The sequence below is a fragment of the Diceros bicornis genome, chromosome 26, assembly GCF_020826845.1.
Source record: "Diceros bicornis minor isolate mBicDic1 chromosome 26, mDicBic1.mat.cur, whole genome shotgun sequence".
NCBI classification, from domain to species: Eukaryota; Metazoa; Chordata; class Mammalia; order Perissodactyla; family Rhinocerotidae; genus Diceros; species Diceros bicornis.
This window is the reverse complement of record NC_080765.1, coordinates 2,691,250-2,709,238: the sequence shown is the minus strand read 5'-3', so window position 1 is coordinate 2,709,238 and position 17,989 is coordinate 2,691,250. Positions and strand designations below refer to the sequence as shown.

At 37.8% G+C, this 17,989-nt stretch overlaps 1 protein-coding gene across 3 annotated transcripts in view; it reads right to left on the bottom strand.

Annotated features, from left to right (window-relative positions):
* Positions 1-17,989, bottom strand: part of BAZ1B (bromodomain adjacent to zinc finger domain 1B) — a 67,468-nt gene that overhangs the window by 38,170 nt on the left and 11,309 nt on the right. For 2 of the 3 annotated variants that reach the window (XM_058569001.1, XM_058569003.1), the window contains exons 3-6: positions 17,338-17,482; positions 9,450-9,651; positions 5,877-5,998; positions 3,193-3,390 (exon numbers count right to left, since the gene is read on the bottom strand). In XM_058569001.1, the coding sequence (XP_058424984.1) occupies positions 3,193-3,390; positions 5,877-5,998; positions 9,450-9,651; positions 17,338-17,482 (667 nt within the window). The remainder of the gene's footprint in view (positions 1-3,192; positions 3,391-5,876; positions 5,999-9,449; positions 9,652-17,337; positions 17,483-17,989) is intronic. The other variant, XM_058569002.1, reaches the window with a different exon arrangement.

The following is a 17,989-nucleotide window of genomic DNA, read 5'->3' as shown; positions in this document are numbered from 1 at the left end:
TAACATTCAATGCCAATCCTCTTTTTACCGAGGAAGATTGGCCCTGGGCTAACATCCATGCCCATCTTCCTCACCGCCACAGCATGGCTTGACAAGCCAAGTCAGTGTCAGTGCATGCCCGGGATCCAAACCTGTAAGCCCTTGGGCCGCCGAAGCGGAGTGCCCACACTTAACCACTATGTCACCAGGCCGGCCCCTAAAATGTCTTTAAAATGTAGTAAGAACTATATTAAATCAGTCCAAATTATTTCAGGATTCCAAATATCTTAAGAAGTTTTATTTTCTTGTTATGCCTCTCTATCCAAAAGCTTCCCTACTAGGATATACCAATCCAAAGCAAGAGTTCAAACATTACAGATGGACCAACAAAACACTAGAGCTGCAATGTATTACAAGAGGGAAATGAGCTAAGATGGCTGATTTCATCTTAGATGACGGTTATCACCCAACTGCCCTGTAAACCATTCCTCCAAGTCATTAAGGCCTACAAAAAATTGTTATCCTCAACGAACAGAACTTCTAAATGAATTTAAAAAAAAAAAAAAGGAAATGAATTCCCTAGCCATGTACCTATTATACTCATGCTAAACAGCACAGGATATAAAATGAATAAGATAGTTCTTATTCTCAAGTAATTTATTTTCTAGAGTTTACAAGACCACAAACACCCCCTCATCATCCCACTAGGCTGTACTCAGATAACACTCCAAATTTCTATTATCTCTAAATAATTTTCCTCTCTCCCATCTAAGCTCTCCCCATTGGTCCTTTCCTAAAACTATTACTCAGACCTTGCTTCCTCTTTCCAGGCCTCATCTCTCTCTACAGCAGTTGTATTCAACAGTCTAGTAGAACATTTATTTCTATAAAAACCAAAGAGAAGACAACGAGAAAAGTATTTTTTTTAACTCATTGCCTTCGGGACAGGCGGATCATATGTGATCAATTCTAATCCTCAATGCATTATTTAAAATTTCCTTTAGATGAGGAAAGAATCCAAAGCCATGTTTTATGGTCTACTTCTCTGTGCCTTTACTATATCCTGTCCTGGCTGAGATGCCAAAAGTTCTTTAAGAAAACTAATTTAGAAAAAAAAAGAAAGAAAGAAAAAAGAAAACTAATTTTACAAAAAGGAAAAATACAATTTTTATGCAAAACTCAGGAGACAAAAATCAGTAAAATGTCAAATAGCTAGTATTAGGGAATAAGAAATTATTGTTTAAGGTTGGGAAATTACATAAAAAGATAAGTATATGCCCTTAATTTTGTAGACTGGTATTCTACACGAGTTTCAATTTCTCTAAGTAGAATCACTGCCTTCTTACAGCAGTTGAGTCTAAAGAAGCTTGCAGTTCCTAGCCTCAATCTGAATTACAGACAAATTTCATTAATATTTTCAGCCCTCATTAGAAAATCTGAGAGTAGCCGATTTCTTCAGCAACTTCAAGATATAAGTTCCCGGAATTCTAGACTCTGACTCCTATAAAAAGTGTGGATCAGCTTTTTGTTCTAATAAACTCCAAAAACCTTTTACCCATAAATAATACTCAGTTTTTTCTTTCATATACTTGAATCACTAAACTGAAATACAAAAAAGATACATGTCAAATTTAAAAATAGGAAAATATTTAAGGACTCAAATGATCCAAGAGTCTAAAACCCATTCAGAGACGATTTTATATAGGATTCTCATACAGTCAAGATAGTGATCTCATGTTATAACCACCAAAAGCTATAATCACAGTTCCGAAACTCTACAGCAATGAAATGACAATGAATTAAAATTTCCCCTTGGTAAATAAAAATATTTAAGAAAAAATTTTGGTTTATTAGAGTTCCATGGAAAATTTAGTTCTGATTTAGAAAAAGCCAATTAATTCCTAAATTTTTCTTTTCAAGCAAATAATAAAAATCTGAAGAGCATAATGGAAGATAATGCTTAATTGTGCTGGTCTAGACTAAGAAAACATGCTAGATGCTAAACTATGGTTGGAGGGCTTTACCAATGTTTGGAAAAATAAAATTATTTCTTAATATACTTTCTCAGCAAAACGAACGTAAGACAATTGTGGTAATTTAGTGGTATGACTCAAGATATCCTTAGTTTTTCACAATTAAAAGGAAAGAGGAGAAAAAAGAAATCCTGGAACTCTGACTTGGTTTCAATAAATCAGCAACCCTCTCCTGGTCCCATTCTGGCCCAGAGACCAAGAGAAAAGTATCAGTATGCAAATAAGCAAATTTACCAACAAAAGAAGCATAAATACTCTCAAAACCTACATTAAAAATCTTATTGGAGGGCCAGCCCCATGGCGTAGTGGTTAAGTTCGGCGCACTCCGCTTTGGTGGCCCAGGTTCACGGGTTCGGATCCCGGGCACAGATCTACAGCACTCGTCAGCTGTGGCAGCAACCCACATATAAAGTGGAGGAAGATTGGGACAGATGTTAACTCAGGGCTAATCTTCCTCAAGCAAAAAAAAGAGGAAAACTGGCAACACATGTCAGCTCAGGGCTAATCTTCCTCAGAAAAAAGAGAAATCTTATTGGAGAAACCCTGAGATGCAAAAGACAGTCAGAAATCCAAGGCCAACGCCTTGGCTTTGGTCATTCACTTTCCATTGGTTCTAATTAGACTAGCCTCAGTTTCCCCACCTGGAAAATAAGATACAACTTTATAAGAAAGTTTTGAAGATCAAATGAGATGATTAAAGGAAAAAAAACACGTTCTCAAGAGTGAAATGCTAGATTTTCTACTAACCTGTGATAAAAACTAATACTTATTCCAAGTCTTTTTCAAGGCTGCCAGTATATTTGATCATCTTATCTGATATATAAAACCAGTTTTCATTTTTAGAAATCAATTTGCAAAATATTTCTTGTATTTATACCATACCTCATTCCAAGAAAGATCTGAGGCAAAAAAGCACATATGTGTAGTTTGTTTGTCTTTTAATCATGCAACCATAGTAAAAAATAAATTGAACTAGGAGAGATATTCAATGCAGCCTCTCCCCTACCAACACCACATTACAACCTAGATGAAATAGCTGTATCTGAAAATTTTTTAATTCATTACCTAATGTTAGAGTTAAAAATCTGCTATAAATCTAATACTATTGGAGCCATCTGAGAAAATAAACTCATCTAATAGCGTTCTATCCTGCTGTTCAAAAAAATAACAGTGACCTTACCTTGTACGGATCAAGTAAAAAGTCACTGAACTTGCTAGGCAGGGAATATTTCTTCACCAATTCATCTTCTACCACCCAAGGTGCATTTTCACCAGTACCAGCCCGTAATGCGTTATGCCGTATAAAGTACCGAAGTATCTCCTTATTTGGTGGGCGTTCTGTACGAATCAAGCTGTCTGCTGGCACATTACTGATGATCTAGGTTAACAAATATAAATAACTCACCACTAGGATAAAAAGCAATTAACCAATGAGAACAAACATTTATGTTCTCCCCAGAAAAATCATAATTCAATCTATAAAGTTAGGCTATAAACTAGATGGAAGAAAAAGCAGAATAACTTTCAGAGACAGAATGTTAAAGATATCGCTAGGCAATTTGTCATATGTCTCAGAGTCCTAAAAATGTGTATACCTGTTGAACCAGCAATTCCTCTCGTTAAGAATTTAGAAGTAAATGCACAGTCATCAACTGCTTAGAAAAGGAAAAAAAAAAAGAAAAAAAACGGGAAAACTACATAAAGGTACATCAATAAGGGATTCATTTTTTTTTATTAAAATAAATCCATATAATGAACACTAAGCAGACATGAAGGGAAAATGTTTCTCAATCAGGACAAATTTATCAGAATCTAGGGTGCTATTAAAATGCAGGTGCCTGGGCGTCACCACAAACTTACTGAAACAGAATCCCTGGAGGCAGAGCATGGGAATCTACATTTTTAATAAATTTCCTTGGTGACCATCATACATGCTACAACCTGAGAATATTGTTTGGAAGAAAATTTAATGACGTTACAGATGCTTACATCTGTACCATACATCTGAAATGTAAATGAAAAAAGCAAGTTACAAAATAGTATGTATAGAATATTCCTACTTTTAAAAGTCACTTTAAAGCTAACCACCATTAGGGGCCGGCCCGGTGGCACAAGCAGTTAAGTGCGCGCGCTCCGCTGCAGCGGCCCGAGGTTCGCCAGTTCGGATCCCAGGCACACACCGACGCACTGCTTGTCAAGCCATGCTGCGGCAGCATCCCATATAAAGTGGCGGAAGATGGGCACGGACGTTAGCCCACGGCCAGTCTTCCTCAGCAAAAAAAGAGGAGGATTGGCAGATGTTAGCACAGGGCTGATCTCCTCACACAAAAAAACAAATAATAAATAAATTTTAAAAAAGCTTTAAAAAAAAAAAAAAAAAAAAGAACTAACCACCATTGGGGCCGGCTCAGTGGCGTAGCATTTAAGTTCACATCTGCTGCTGCAGCGGCCCGGGGTTAGCCGGTTCAGATCCTTGGTGTGGACCTATTCACTGCTCATCAAGCCATGCTGAGGTGCGTCCCATACAGAAGAGCTACAACTCTACAACTATGATACACAACTATGTACTGGGGCTTTGGGGAGAAAAAAGAAAAAAGAGGAAGACTGGCAACAGACATTAGCACAGGGCCAATCTTCCTCAAAAAAAAAAAAAAAAACAAGCTAACCACCATTAACCACATCTATAGTCACCAATTATAATCTCTGAGTAAGGGATTAAAGTTATCTTTTTTCTTATTTGTATTTCCTATCTTCCTATAAACAATATTCACTACACCTGAACAAAACAACTTCCACTCATCAATAAGAACGCGCATTCCCATAATTCGGGAAGTGGTGGAGACTCCGGAGCAATAATGTTTTAATTAGCTACCTTGCTGAATGGGAAGTAAGAAACTCAGTGAAAACCTGTATTTAACATCCTATTTAACATTTGAAAATATAAAGAAATCCTAACAATCCAGCCATGTCTTCAGATCACTAACTGTAAAACAAATGAGTCAACATGGAATAAGACTTGTCAACATTCTGAGGTGGGAAAAAACCAACACTCTAAAGAGGCAAAAGATCTGGGTTTGAATCCTTCCCAATCTCATTCACTAAATTAAGAACTTGGAGAGAATTATTAAATTTCTCAGGCCTTAGTTGTTTTTTCTATAAAACAGTTAAACATGAAGACAAATATGCAGCTGCCTTCCAGACCCAGACACCCATCCCGATTCTTTCTAATTATAAGATTTTACACATACAGGTATACGAGTACCTGAAAGTTAATATGCCTTATTTCATGGAATCAAAGACACTATTAACGAAAGACATTATTTAATGCACCACTAAGAAAAAAGTTCTTGCCAATTGACTTTAAGATATATCCTGATTCTGGACATGTTAAAGAATATGAAAGATGAACATCTTAGAATCAATAAAACATAGCACTAAGTTATTTTAAGGCTATTTACTGTTTTAGATTATTAGCTCCACAGATTCCTTGTAAAAGCACTGATTAGAGTTGACTCAGTTTGCGTTTAATTATATTACAAACTGCTCTACTTTTAAGTGAGAAGAGCTATTTCCTTGGGAAGTCCATAACGACTGGGAACAGATTCTTATTTTTCAAAAACCAGTCTGAAGCTCAAATGCAAATTATTCACACTCTAATAATTCCTATTAAAAATAAAAAAAGCATGCTATCTTCCAGGAAAGAAAATACAATTTAACTTAAAGTCATAATTACTAAGACTCAGAATTTGTTGTAAAAACACATTTACTTACATTTTTCTTTAGCACATTTTCTCTGAGCCCAATGACATTTTCTTAAACAACATCTACTACATGTAAGAGGTTTAATATAAAGTGCCAACTAACCTTGTCTTCATTTTGTAGTTTCACATCATATTTGTGAGGCAGAAATTTTGGAGGAGCCCATTTCCTTTCTCCTTTTTTTAATGAAGTAGGGAGCTTTCGCGGGGATCTACGTGCTCTGTCATCTAGTCAAATCAATAGAAAATTAGTGGAACAAAATAATTCTTTTAATTCTATCCATTCATTCATTAACATTAATCTTACTGAACATCTATTCTGCACTACGCACTGCATGATGGGGCACCAAGACGAATCATAAAGTTCTTACCTGAAATAGCTAAAGTCTGTGGGAGGAGTCAACAATAATTACAATACAATGTGATAAATACTATAACATAAGTTGGTACAGAAAAATACTATGCGAGGAGAGAGAAGCAATGTCTAACTTAATCTGGAAGATAGGCAGGAAAGGCCTAGAAAGAATATGACTTATTCAGACACTGCAAGTAATGAGGTATGGGTGAACATGATCTAGAGTACAGTTAAAAAAAAAAAAAAAATCAGACTAAAGAAGTAAGTAGGGGCCAAATTATAAACAACCTTGTATACTGTTTAAAGAGATTGGAAAATGTCTTGTGGGCACTAGAGAAACAAAGGATGTTTGGTCTGATTAGATGTACATTTTAGAAAGATCATTAGTGTGAAAAAATTAAGAAAAAGAGAAGAACACTTGCAGCAGTTAGAAAATGAATAAAATGGGAAGGTGAGACTGAAGATAATGAAACCAGAAGATATGACGCTAAACATCTGAATTAACGTAACTGGAATGGAGAAGAGGTGAGGTATTTAGAAGACAGTAACCAATTAGATGTGGGAATGGTAAAGGCTTCCAAGTTTTCTGCCTTAGGGACTGAGTAGACGATGGTGTCATTAACTGAGTAAGAGAATGTTGAAAGAATAGCAGGGTTCTTGTTTACCTGCTTTGGGGAGACAACATAAAAAGTGAGATGATCAGTTTAGCTTTACATATGTTAAATTTGAATTGCCTGGGACATACAAGTGAGAATTTGGTCTAGAGTTAAGAAATTAAACTGATCTAGGCTTGGGAATCATCAGCCTATATACAGATTAAGAGTTTAAACTATGGGCATGAATGAAATACAACAGTACGTTTGTATCTAAAAAAAAAAGAACAAAACCCTATGAAAAAAATCTAAGGAATGGCAGGAGAAAAAAGGTAAAAAAGCACCAAAGTAGTTGGAGAACTAGGAGACTGTAGTATCAAATAAGCTAAAAAGACATGAGAGCGACAGTGTTAAATGTTAAGAGAAAAGTAAAACATACACTAAAAAGAAATCAGTGGATATGGAGATTAGGGAATCACCTATAACCCTGTTAGGAACAGTTTCAGGAGTAAAGAGGCAGAAGTTAAGACTAATAGCATAAGGAATAAACTGATGGTCAGAAAGTGAAGACAGGGCCGGCCCCGTGGCTTAGCGGTGAAGTGCGCGCGCTCCGATGCTGGCGGCCCGGGTTCGGATCCGGGGCGCTCACCGACGCACCGCTTCTCTGGCCATGCTGAGGCCGTGTCCCACACACAGCAACTAGAAGGATGTGCAGCTATGACATACAACTATCTACTGGGGCTTTGGGGGGAAAAATAAATAAATAAATAAAATCTTTAAAGAAAGTGAAGACAACATTTTTAAGAATCTTGGTTTGAATGAATAAGACAGAAATAGAACAACTAGATCAAGAGAGGATGTTTTTGTTTATAGAAAATGGGATTTTTCGGGCCGGTCCCGTGGCTTAGCGGTTAAGTGTGCGTGCTCTGCTACTGGCGGCCCGGGTTCGGATCCCGGGCACGCACCGACGCACCGCTTCTCTGGCCATGCTGAGGCTGTGTCCCACATACAGCAACTAGAAGGATGTGCAACTATGACATACAACTATCTACTGGGGCTTTGGGGGAAAATAAATAAATAAATAAATTTATTAAAAAAAAAAAAAGAAAATGGGATTTTGTTTATAAGCTGAGAAGAACCATTAGAGAGAGGGTTAAAAACACTGTAGAGTAGAATAATAAAACTTAATCCAACCCTTGAGAAAGCAGGAGGCAATGGAATTCAAAGCACAAGTGTCTTGGCCAAGAGGAAACACAGCTCCCTTCTAAGATGGAAGAAGAATATATAAATTCATAACAGGGAGGTTAAGAACACAAAGCTGAAAAGTTCCTGTCTGATACATAATTTTTTCTTCCATAAAGTAGAAAGCAAGTCACCTGGTAAGAAAATATTTTGTATACAGTACTAGAACTTGTCGATCATATTTCTATGGAAATTGTAATCAAGTCTTCCCCTGAAAACATTCATAGTACATCATAACCACTGATTCTTTAGCCTGCCTACCACTCTTTCTACATACTCACAATAACATTGTATCCCAGTAATTAAAACCTAAACTATGGCACACAACACACTAAATACGCCCAAGTCTATAACTAGGGGTTCCTGGTACACAATGCTTAAGGCATAAAAGTAACATCTCTAACACATCACTGGTATTCCAGTGATCTCATTTTAGAAGTGTCAGACAACGTCATCAGCCAACACCTAACCAAAACATTTACCAACCTCAGGCCTTGGGAATTGTAAGCAATGCACATATAGAAAATTTCAGTATCAAAAAGAAGGAAGAGAGAAACTGAAAAACATAGACATTAGCATTCATAATACAGAGTGGAAAACAAAACTGGAGTACCAACAACTGGGGTGGGCTACCCACAACAAAGTCTCAGAAGTTTCCTTGGGACTAGATAAGGACGTCCCTCTAAAACCATCTGCACATATCCAAAACATTTGGTGAAACACAAAATAAAATAAAGACAGCATAACATTCCAATTTAAACTCTAACAGTTAAATAATGAAGTAAAATTATCTGATGATCTAACAGTAATGAGGAGGGGGATCAATGGAGACAAACCCTTTGAGCATTCCCATTTTGAGACAGAAGGAACCTATTCCATTCCTTATTAGTACAGGTTTTTTTTAAATGAAGGCCTCAGAGGCTGAATAATTTTCCCAATGGGCAATGTCTCAGTTCTTCAACTTTAAAAACATTATTGTTAGAGTCTCCATGTCCCTAAAAATTACTTTTAGACATCACAATGTTTCAGAATTCTGGCAGCTCCCATCCAAGAGGGACTTGAGTTACAGAATGCAGATAAAAGGAAGTATCTTAACATGACCACATGGCTTGCATTGTGGAGGGAAACAGAAATCAGAATTTGCCCTCCAACTCTGATCACCCCCTCTACACACATACACATATTTCCAACTTAAAGAGAAAAGGAAAGGAAACTTTGTTTGCCGTCTTGAGTAGCTAGGTATGTGCACACAGATTTCTAACTAGAGGAAATGACTTCCCAATGGTCTTAATTGTGCAGGGAGATTTAAGTCTTGATTCACTTTGCAGATGTTTTAGTTGTTTTCTGAATCATAAATGAACAAAAGCATGTCTATCTATCTACAAAATTCAATCACAAATTTAATCGCTAGAGAACCCCAAAAGATTTGTCTATAACAAAATAAGCAAGAGTTGCATAACTCACTAAGGAAAGCTAGCATCATACATACTAATACTCTCTCTCCTTCCTTCATCCTCTTTTACAATCGCTTCCTTCTTCTGATGGTCCTGAGCAATGTGACTAGAATTCTCTTTGTCACTTGAGGGAGAATCACAGGCACCATCAGATTTCTTCTCAGTGGCCTCTTCATCCACTTTCTCCAAAGGATGAATCTTCACAATCCTCACCTTGAGCATTTTTTCTTTCCCAACCTATAAAGGAGACAGGAGAGAGAATCAAAGATAATAAATAAGAACTAGAAACCTAAAGATAATGTTTAGACTATATTATCCAATATACATTCCACCTCACCTGACAAAAACTCACTAAAACTCTAAAGTAGACAAGTACAGTGATTTTTTCCAACTTTATTTCTCAGACTTCTAGGTTGAAATGTGAATCCCAAAAAATAAAATGATCACAATCTAGCTCATAATTCATGTACCAATATACTAAGGCCAAAGGGCAATCACTGCACAAACCTGAGATGTTCAAGAATTTCCATTTTTAAATAAATCAACTATACATATGTATATCGAATTACTCTAGAACCATCTGTGGAAAAGACTATCTTTTCTTCACTTAATTACTTTTCCACCTCTATCAAAAATCAGTAGAGTGTGTGTGTGTATACATTTGTAGGTGGGTCTACTCATGGATGCTATTCTGTTCCACTGATCTATTTATCTTTAAACCAATTTCATGCCATCTTAACACTTTAACATAAGGCTCAAGATCAGATGGTATCAGACCTCTAACTTTGTTGTCCTTTTCCACGTTGGTCTGACTAGATTCTTTGCATTTCCAAATGAATTTTACAATCAGCTTAGCAGTTCCTACAAAAAAGCTGCTGAGATGTTATCGTAATTGTGTTGAATCTATCTATACAACTACTTGGGAAGAACTGACATATTAACCTCATTTTTTCTGTCCCACAAACAAGGTATATTTCTTGATTATTTAAGGTCTTTAATTTCTCTCAGCAATGTTTTATAATTTTTAGTGTATAGGTCTTGCATATCTTTTGTCAGATTTACTACATTATTTATGGCCCAGAGTATTGTCTATCTTGGTAAACTACGCACTTGAAAGGAATGTGTACTCTCCAGTTATTAGGTGGAATGTTTTATAAATGACAATTAGGTGAAGTTGGTTGATAATGTCATTCCAGTTTTCTATATTCTTGCTGACTTTCTGTCTACTTTTTCTCTCAGTTATTGAGAAGGGGGGTGTTGGAATCTCCAACTATAATTGTGATTTGGATACTTCTTCTTGTAGTTCTGTCCATTTTTGTTTCATGTATTTTGAAGCTCTCATTACTAAATGCATAAACATTAAGAACTGCTATGTCCTATGAATAAACTGACCCCTTTGTCATCATGAAATGCTTCATCCATGGTAATATCCTTTGCCCTGAAATCTACTTTGTCTGATACTTACATGGCCACTCCAAAATTAGTTCTTTTGACTAATGTTAGGATGGTATCTCTCTTTCTCCATCCTTTTACTATTATCCTATTTGTATCTTTCATGTAGGTAGCAGGTTTGCTTTTTTATCCAATCTGACAATCTCTACCTTTTAACTAAAATGTTTAGACGATCTATATTAAATGTAATTATAGATGATGGTTAGGTGTATTTGCTTTCTACTCAGCTTCATCAAAACTAAAAAATTCTGCACTTCAAAAGACACTGTTAAGAGAATGAAAACACATGTCTTATATTGGGAGAAAAAGCAAAAGCATGTATTGAATAAAGGATTTGTATCCAGAATATAACAAAGAACTCTCAAAACTCAAAAACAAGAACACAAACAATCCAACTTAAAAATGGACAAAGAGAGCCAGCCCTGATGGTCCAGTGGTTAAAGTTCTGTGTGCTCCAATTTGGTGGCCCAGGTTCAGTTCCCAAGAACGGAACCACACTACTCGTCTGTCAGTAGCCATGTGGCAGCAGCTCATACAGAAGAACCAGAAGAACATACAACTACACACAACTATGTACTGGGGCTTTTGGGGAGGGGAGGAAGAAGAAAAAGGAGGAAAATTGGCAACAGATATTAGCTTAGGGCGAATCTTCCCCTGCAAAAACAAACAAACAAACAAACAAACAAGATTTGAAAACACACTTCAAAGAAAATATAAATAAAAGCACAGCAACAAGCACATGAGAAGATGCTCAACATTACAGTTATTAAAAGAGTAAATACTCAAAAATAAAATCCTTAGTCAAAGAGTATGTGCATATTCAATAGTATTCAATAATGCAAAATGTTTACCAAAATAGCAGTGAATGAGCAGTTCTACATCTGTCAAAACGTAGCATTATTCTGACTTTCTTATTTACTAATCTGACATATACAAAATGATCTCACTATGGTTTTGATTTGATTTCCTGGATTACTAATCAATTTAAACATCTTTTTATATGTTTATGGGCATACATATCTCCCTAATCTCCCCCTCCCTCAAACTCTTCCTCTTCCACCTTGCAAACGTGTACAGAGTATTTTCCTTTTGCTCCAAATCTATCTCTATTCTTCTCTACCTTGCTCTGTGCTTAAACAGGCTGACCTTTATGGACTACATCAAAGGGCTCCCTTGCCCTCGAGAATTGGGCGAGTTCAGCCCATAGGAAGTATCAGCAGAAAAGCCGATGGTAAAAGAAAAGTGACGTTGGGGTATTTATTCCCCTGACTGACTCTCCTAGCAGGTTGGTTATATGTTACTACCAAAGTATTCTTCTACAACTACATTACTCCCTCCTAGTTCCAGTATCTACACCCTCCCCTTGTTTCCTTGGGGTTTAGAAGTAGTAGAGTCTCTCCACTGTTGATAGCCATGGAGTATTTAACCTTTGCTTGTTAGTTTTCCTTGACCTAGGTCAGACTATTGTCTGTTGTCTAGAGTCCCTTTATTAAACTCAATTTAATTACACCATTTGAATATGCCATCTGTTTCCTGCCAGGACAATGACTGATATAAAGTGTGTGATTAAAACCCATTGGTGACCCCACAGACGTTACGAATACAAAAAGAAGTAGCGAGGAGATACAAGGAGTCAAAGTAAATTAAGAAAAGAACAAAGACTTTGGAACCAGATAGACATAGAGACAAAAGTTTGAATCCTCGTCCCATCACTTACTGGCTATTGTTGGGCTACCTCAGCCATTCCCCTCCCTCTTTTCTCTTGTGAGCCTGCCTCTTTCGAGGCTTCAAAAAAAAAAAGGTAGTATTCACTTTCTCAGCCTGCTTGCTGCTAAGGGTGGTTATATAAGCCACGGTCTAGCCAATAACACAAAGGAGGGTGGGGAGGAATATGCTTCTGGAAAAGATTTTCTCACTAGGCTCAGATAACCATTTCCTCACTCTGAATACAGTCACAATTTCACAACCAAGAGGCAACAAAGCTAAGGACAAAACCCAACACACTGAGAAGAGCAGAGCAGGACGGCAAGAAGACACAAAGTCTAGGTCCTTGACAGTACTATTCAGCCTCTATACCAAACTCGGAATTGCTTGCCTCTAAGGCTTATTATCTAAGATAATCAGATGCCTTAAAAGTGTTGTCTCAGTGACGTCAGCATCATGGCGGTGTGAGCTTTCCCGTGAATTCTTCCCCCACAAAATACAACAAAAGTAACAGCCACAGACCAACAACGGAATCCCAGACAGTCAAAAGCTGGAGCGGAGGGATCCACACTGCCGCACATCTGAGAGCGGAACGTGCTGGGCCCCCGGAGGAAGTGGGGAGAGGTAAGGAGAACTCCGCTCCCTCCCCATCAGATCAGCGATCCGGTCCGCGCGGCTCCCAGAGAGGGGGGAGGGGCGGCCCTCGGCGGGAAACTGTAGCTCTTCGGGCTCTCTCAGCCAGTGGGAAACTCCCGCACAGAGGGCTCAGAGGAGCCACAGGGCTACCATCAACATCTGAGCAACCCAGAGAGCGGATAAAGAGGGGCAAACGAGAAGCCTCCCACGTCAGGGACCCAGAGGGCAAAAGAGAGAGCTCCCCCCTCCCCGCAACCCGGAGTCTGCAGCTCGACCAGATCTAGCGGTCCGAGGCAGACCTGAATAAACTGGACTGGACCCGTGGATCGCAGTGGGGAAAAGAAACAAAACAAAACAAAACAAAACTGCGGATCGCAGCAGAAAAACTGGGGCAGAGCGCAGGGGGCTTAGACTACACAGCCCTTTACCACCACACAGTGGCGGCAGGTGGAAAGTGCAACCAGAGACTTCCAGGATGAGGAAAATCAAAACCAACACAGGAACCACAATGCAAAAATATATGAAATCACCAGACCAGAAACAAAATGACAAGCACCCAGAAATCAACCCCGAAGACACAGAAATCCATAAACTAAATGACAGAGATTTCAAAATAGCTATCATAAAAACACTCAACGAAATACGAGACAACACAGACAAACAATTAAATGAGATTAGGAGTTTCTTCACAAAAGAGATTGAAATCATAAAGAAAAACCTATCAGGGCTGATGGAGATGAAGAACACAATGGAGGAGATAAAGGAGAATCTGGAATCTTTAAAGAACAGAGCTGACAATATGGAGGAAAGAATTAGTACTTTAGAGGATAGGAATACAGATATACTCCAGATGGAAGAAGAGAGAGAACTAAGACTAAAAAGAAATGAAGAAAGACTCCGAGAAATATCGGACTCTATTAGAAAATGTAACATAAGAATTATAGGTATTCCTGAGGGAGAGGAGAGGGAAAGAGGAACAGAGAGCCTATTCAAGGAAATAATAGCTGAAAATTTCCCAAATCTGGGGAAGGAGCAGGAAATACCAGTAAGCGAAGCCAACAGGACGCCTATATATATTAACAGACAAAGGCCTTCACCACGACACCTAGTGGTAAGGCTAGCCAGGGTCAACGACAAAGAAACAATATTAAGGGCAGCTAGACAAAAACAAAAAATAACGTACAAAGGAACTCCCATCAGGCTCTCAGCAGATTTCTCAACAGAAACTTTTCAGGCTAGAAGAGACTGGAATGATATATTCAAAATACTAAAAGACAAAAACTTTCAGCCAAGAATACTCTATCCAGCAAAAATATCCTTCAAATATGATGGAGAAATAGTAACTCTTCCAGATAAACAAAAGCTAAGGGAGTTCATGGCCACGAGACCGCCACTACAAGAAATACTCAAGAAGGCCCTCAGGCCTGAAAACAAGAAGAGAAAGGGAACACAAAGCTTGGAGTAAGGAGAAAAGTAGGTAGACAAAATCAGAGAAATAGTAGATCTTTACCGGAATAGGTTAGCAACCACTTAAATACTAAACTCAAAGATCAAAGGAAGAAATTCACCAAAAATAAATTTAACCTCATCACTGTAAACACACAGCCACAACACAAGATAGAATAAGGTATAACAAGAGCAACTTAGAAGGGGAAGAGGAAAGTGACTGAATTGACTTAGTATAAGGAAATAGGAGGCTATCAGATAATGGACTATCTCATACACAAGATTTTTCGCCCAAACCTCAAGGTAACCACTAAACAAATAATCAAATTAAAACCACATATGATAAACAAAGAGAAAACTAGAAGAATCATAAGACAGAACAACCAAACTGAATTGGCAGTCCAAAACAAATGGGACAAGAAACAAAGGAAATGCAAAAGAACCAGAAAATAAGTGACAAAACAGCAACATTCAACCCTCATATTTCAATAATTACCCTAAATGTAAATGGATTGAACTCTCCAATCAAAAGATACAGAGTGGCAGGATGGATTAAAAAGCAAGACCCAACAATATGCTGCCTTCAGGAAACACATCTTAGCACTAAAGACAAGCACAGGCTCAGAGTGAAAGGATGGAAGACAATACTCCAAGCTAATGGCAAACAAAAGAAAGCAGGTGTTGCCATACTCATATCAGACAAAGTAGACTTCAAGATAAAACAGGTTAAGAAAGACAAAGAAGGGAAATATATAATGATAAAAGGGACACTCCATCAAGAAGACATATCACTTATAAATATATATGCACCCAACATAGGAGCACCAATGTACATAAAACAACTATTAACAAACCTAAAAGGAGAAATCAACAACAACACAATAATAGTAGGGGATCTTAACACCCCACTTACAGCAATGGATAGATCATCCAGACAAAAAGTTAATAAAAAGTGTTGTCTCCAAAACAGGAACCCTCATACACAGCTGGTGGGAATGCAAATTGGTGCAGCCTCTATGGAAAACGGTATGGAGATTCCTCAAAGAATTAAAAATAGAGATGCCCTATGATCCAGCCATCCCACTACTGGGAATCTATCCAACGCACCTGAAATCAACAATCCAAAGAGGCTTATGCACCCCTATGTTCATTGCAGCATTATTCACCATAGCCAAGAAGTGGAAGCAACCTAAGTGTCCCTCGACTGACGATTGGATTAAGAAAATGTGGTATATATATACAATGGAATACTACTCAGCCATAAAAAAAGACAAAATCGTCCCATTTGCAACAACATGGATGGGCCTGGAGCGTATTATGTTAAGTGAAATAAGCCAGAAAGAGAAAGACAAACACTGTATGATCTCACTCATATGTGGAATATAAACCAACACATGGACAGAGAAAACTGGACTGTGGTTACCCGGGCAGTGGGGGGTGGGGGGTGGGCACAAGGGGTGAAGGGAGTCATATACGGGGTGATGGACAAACAAAAATGTACAACCCAAAATTTCACAATGTTAGAAACCATTAAAACATCAATTAAAAAAAAAAAAAAAAGTGTTGTCTCCAGAGTGTTAGCGTCATCACACCCTGGAGCTTGTTAGAACCGCAAACTTCTAGGTCCTACTCTAGACCTTCTGAACCAATATGGGCCCCAAGAATGTGTATCAGTTTAAGTCCTCTACATGATTTTATTCAGGCTAAAGTCTGAGAAGTACTGGCCACTGTTAATCAGATATTTCATTACACATAGCTGAAATCCCTCAAAACTAACAAGCTATCTAAATATCTTATTCTGTTTACTACCTCAATTTTTCTGTGCAGATTCTTCAAGACATTATGTAAAGCGACTAGCCCAATATCCAATACACACAGATATTTAACAAATGTTGGTTCCCTCCCTCCTGAATCTTACTTTAAGCTTTCAAAGGATTATATAGGGATTGCTTTACTGTTAGGTATCACTTTATTTAACAGTTATCCTTGAGCTAGCTGGGCTGGAAAATTAAAAAACAAATTTAAGTAGAGGGGCCAGCCCCGTGGCTTAGCGGTTGAGTGCGCGTGCTCTGCTACTGGCGACCGGGGTTCAGATCCCGGCGCGCACCGACGCACCGCTTGTCAGGCCATGCTGAGGCAGCGTCCCACATACAGCAACTAGCCGGATGTGCAACTATGACATACAACTATCTACTGGGGCTTTGGGGAAAAAAGGAGGAGGACTGGCAATAGATGTTAGCTCAGGGCTGGTCTTCCTCACAAAAAAAAAATTTTAAGTAGAAAAAGAAAGAAGTCAACTCGCTCACTATTATAGTGAAACATTTGCTTGCTGGTACCACAGATTTGGATTAAACATATCTGAAAGTCTTTTAAACAAAGTATGAAAAAAATTACCAAACAAAAAAAAAGCCAAGATAGCAGTTATCAAAAAGGGATAAAACAGGGAAAACAAGGGTACAACAGTACACAGTGTAGCAATTATCATCATATTAAACACTCACAATAACGAATATGGTTCTAAAATTTGGTCCTTATAATATGTGATATTAAATAAAGCCGTCTTCAAATACAACACCATTATACACATGCAGAAATACATTCTGTAATCTAGGTTGGAACCTCCAATCCTGACATATGGTTAGTGAGGCAAATAACATTAAAAAGAAAAAAAAAAAAGGCGTTTACCTCAAAGTCACACTCTTCTCCTACAGCATATTTGGTCATGATCTCCAACCAAGCCGTATCTACTAACTTCTCTAGGGAAGCTGTGTTATGGTGAACCATTTCCAGAACAAGTTTCTCATACCAGGCAGGGAACTCCTCCTTCAAACTAAACAAATATGCTATTAGTTACCAAGAAAATGCAGAAAAACCTACCCAGAGATTTAACCCAAGTCAATTCAAACATTTCTCTAGTAAACATATGCAAAGCACTGAGGAATGCAAAGATTAAAAATCATGTGGTACACAGGAAAAAGAAAGAACTTTTAAATAGCTTTGTCAAACTGACCTATCCAGGTTAATTTTCTCATCTATAAAATGAAAATAACAGGCGCACCATTAGTAACGTTGAACATTTTCCCATTAGTTTGTTTTTGCAGTAGACTTTCCTTTTTAGGTATGAATTATTTATTCACATCCTTTGCCCATTTTTTGGTTAGGAGACCATAACTTGATTATACTTGTGTTATGTCTCAATCAATAATATGCTTTCATATGCATTCGTTCAATTAGTTCTCACAATGCCTTGTGAGGTGTCTAGAATTTTCATTTTGTGGATAAGGAAAATAAATTAGGAAGGGTTAACATGTTGGAACCATGACTTGAACTCCAAAGC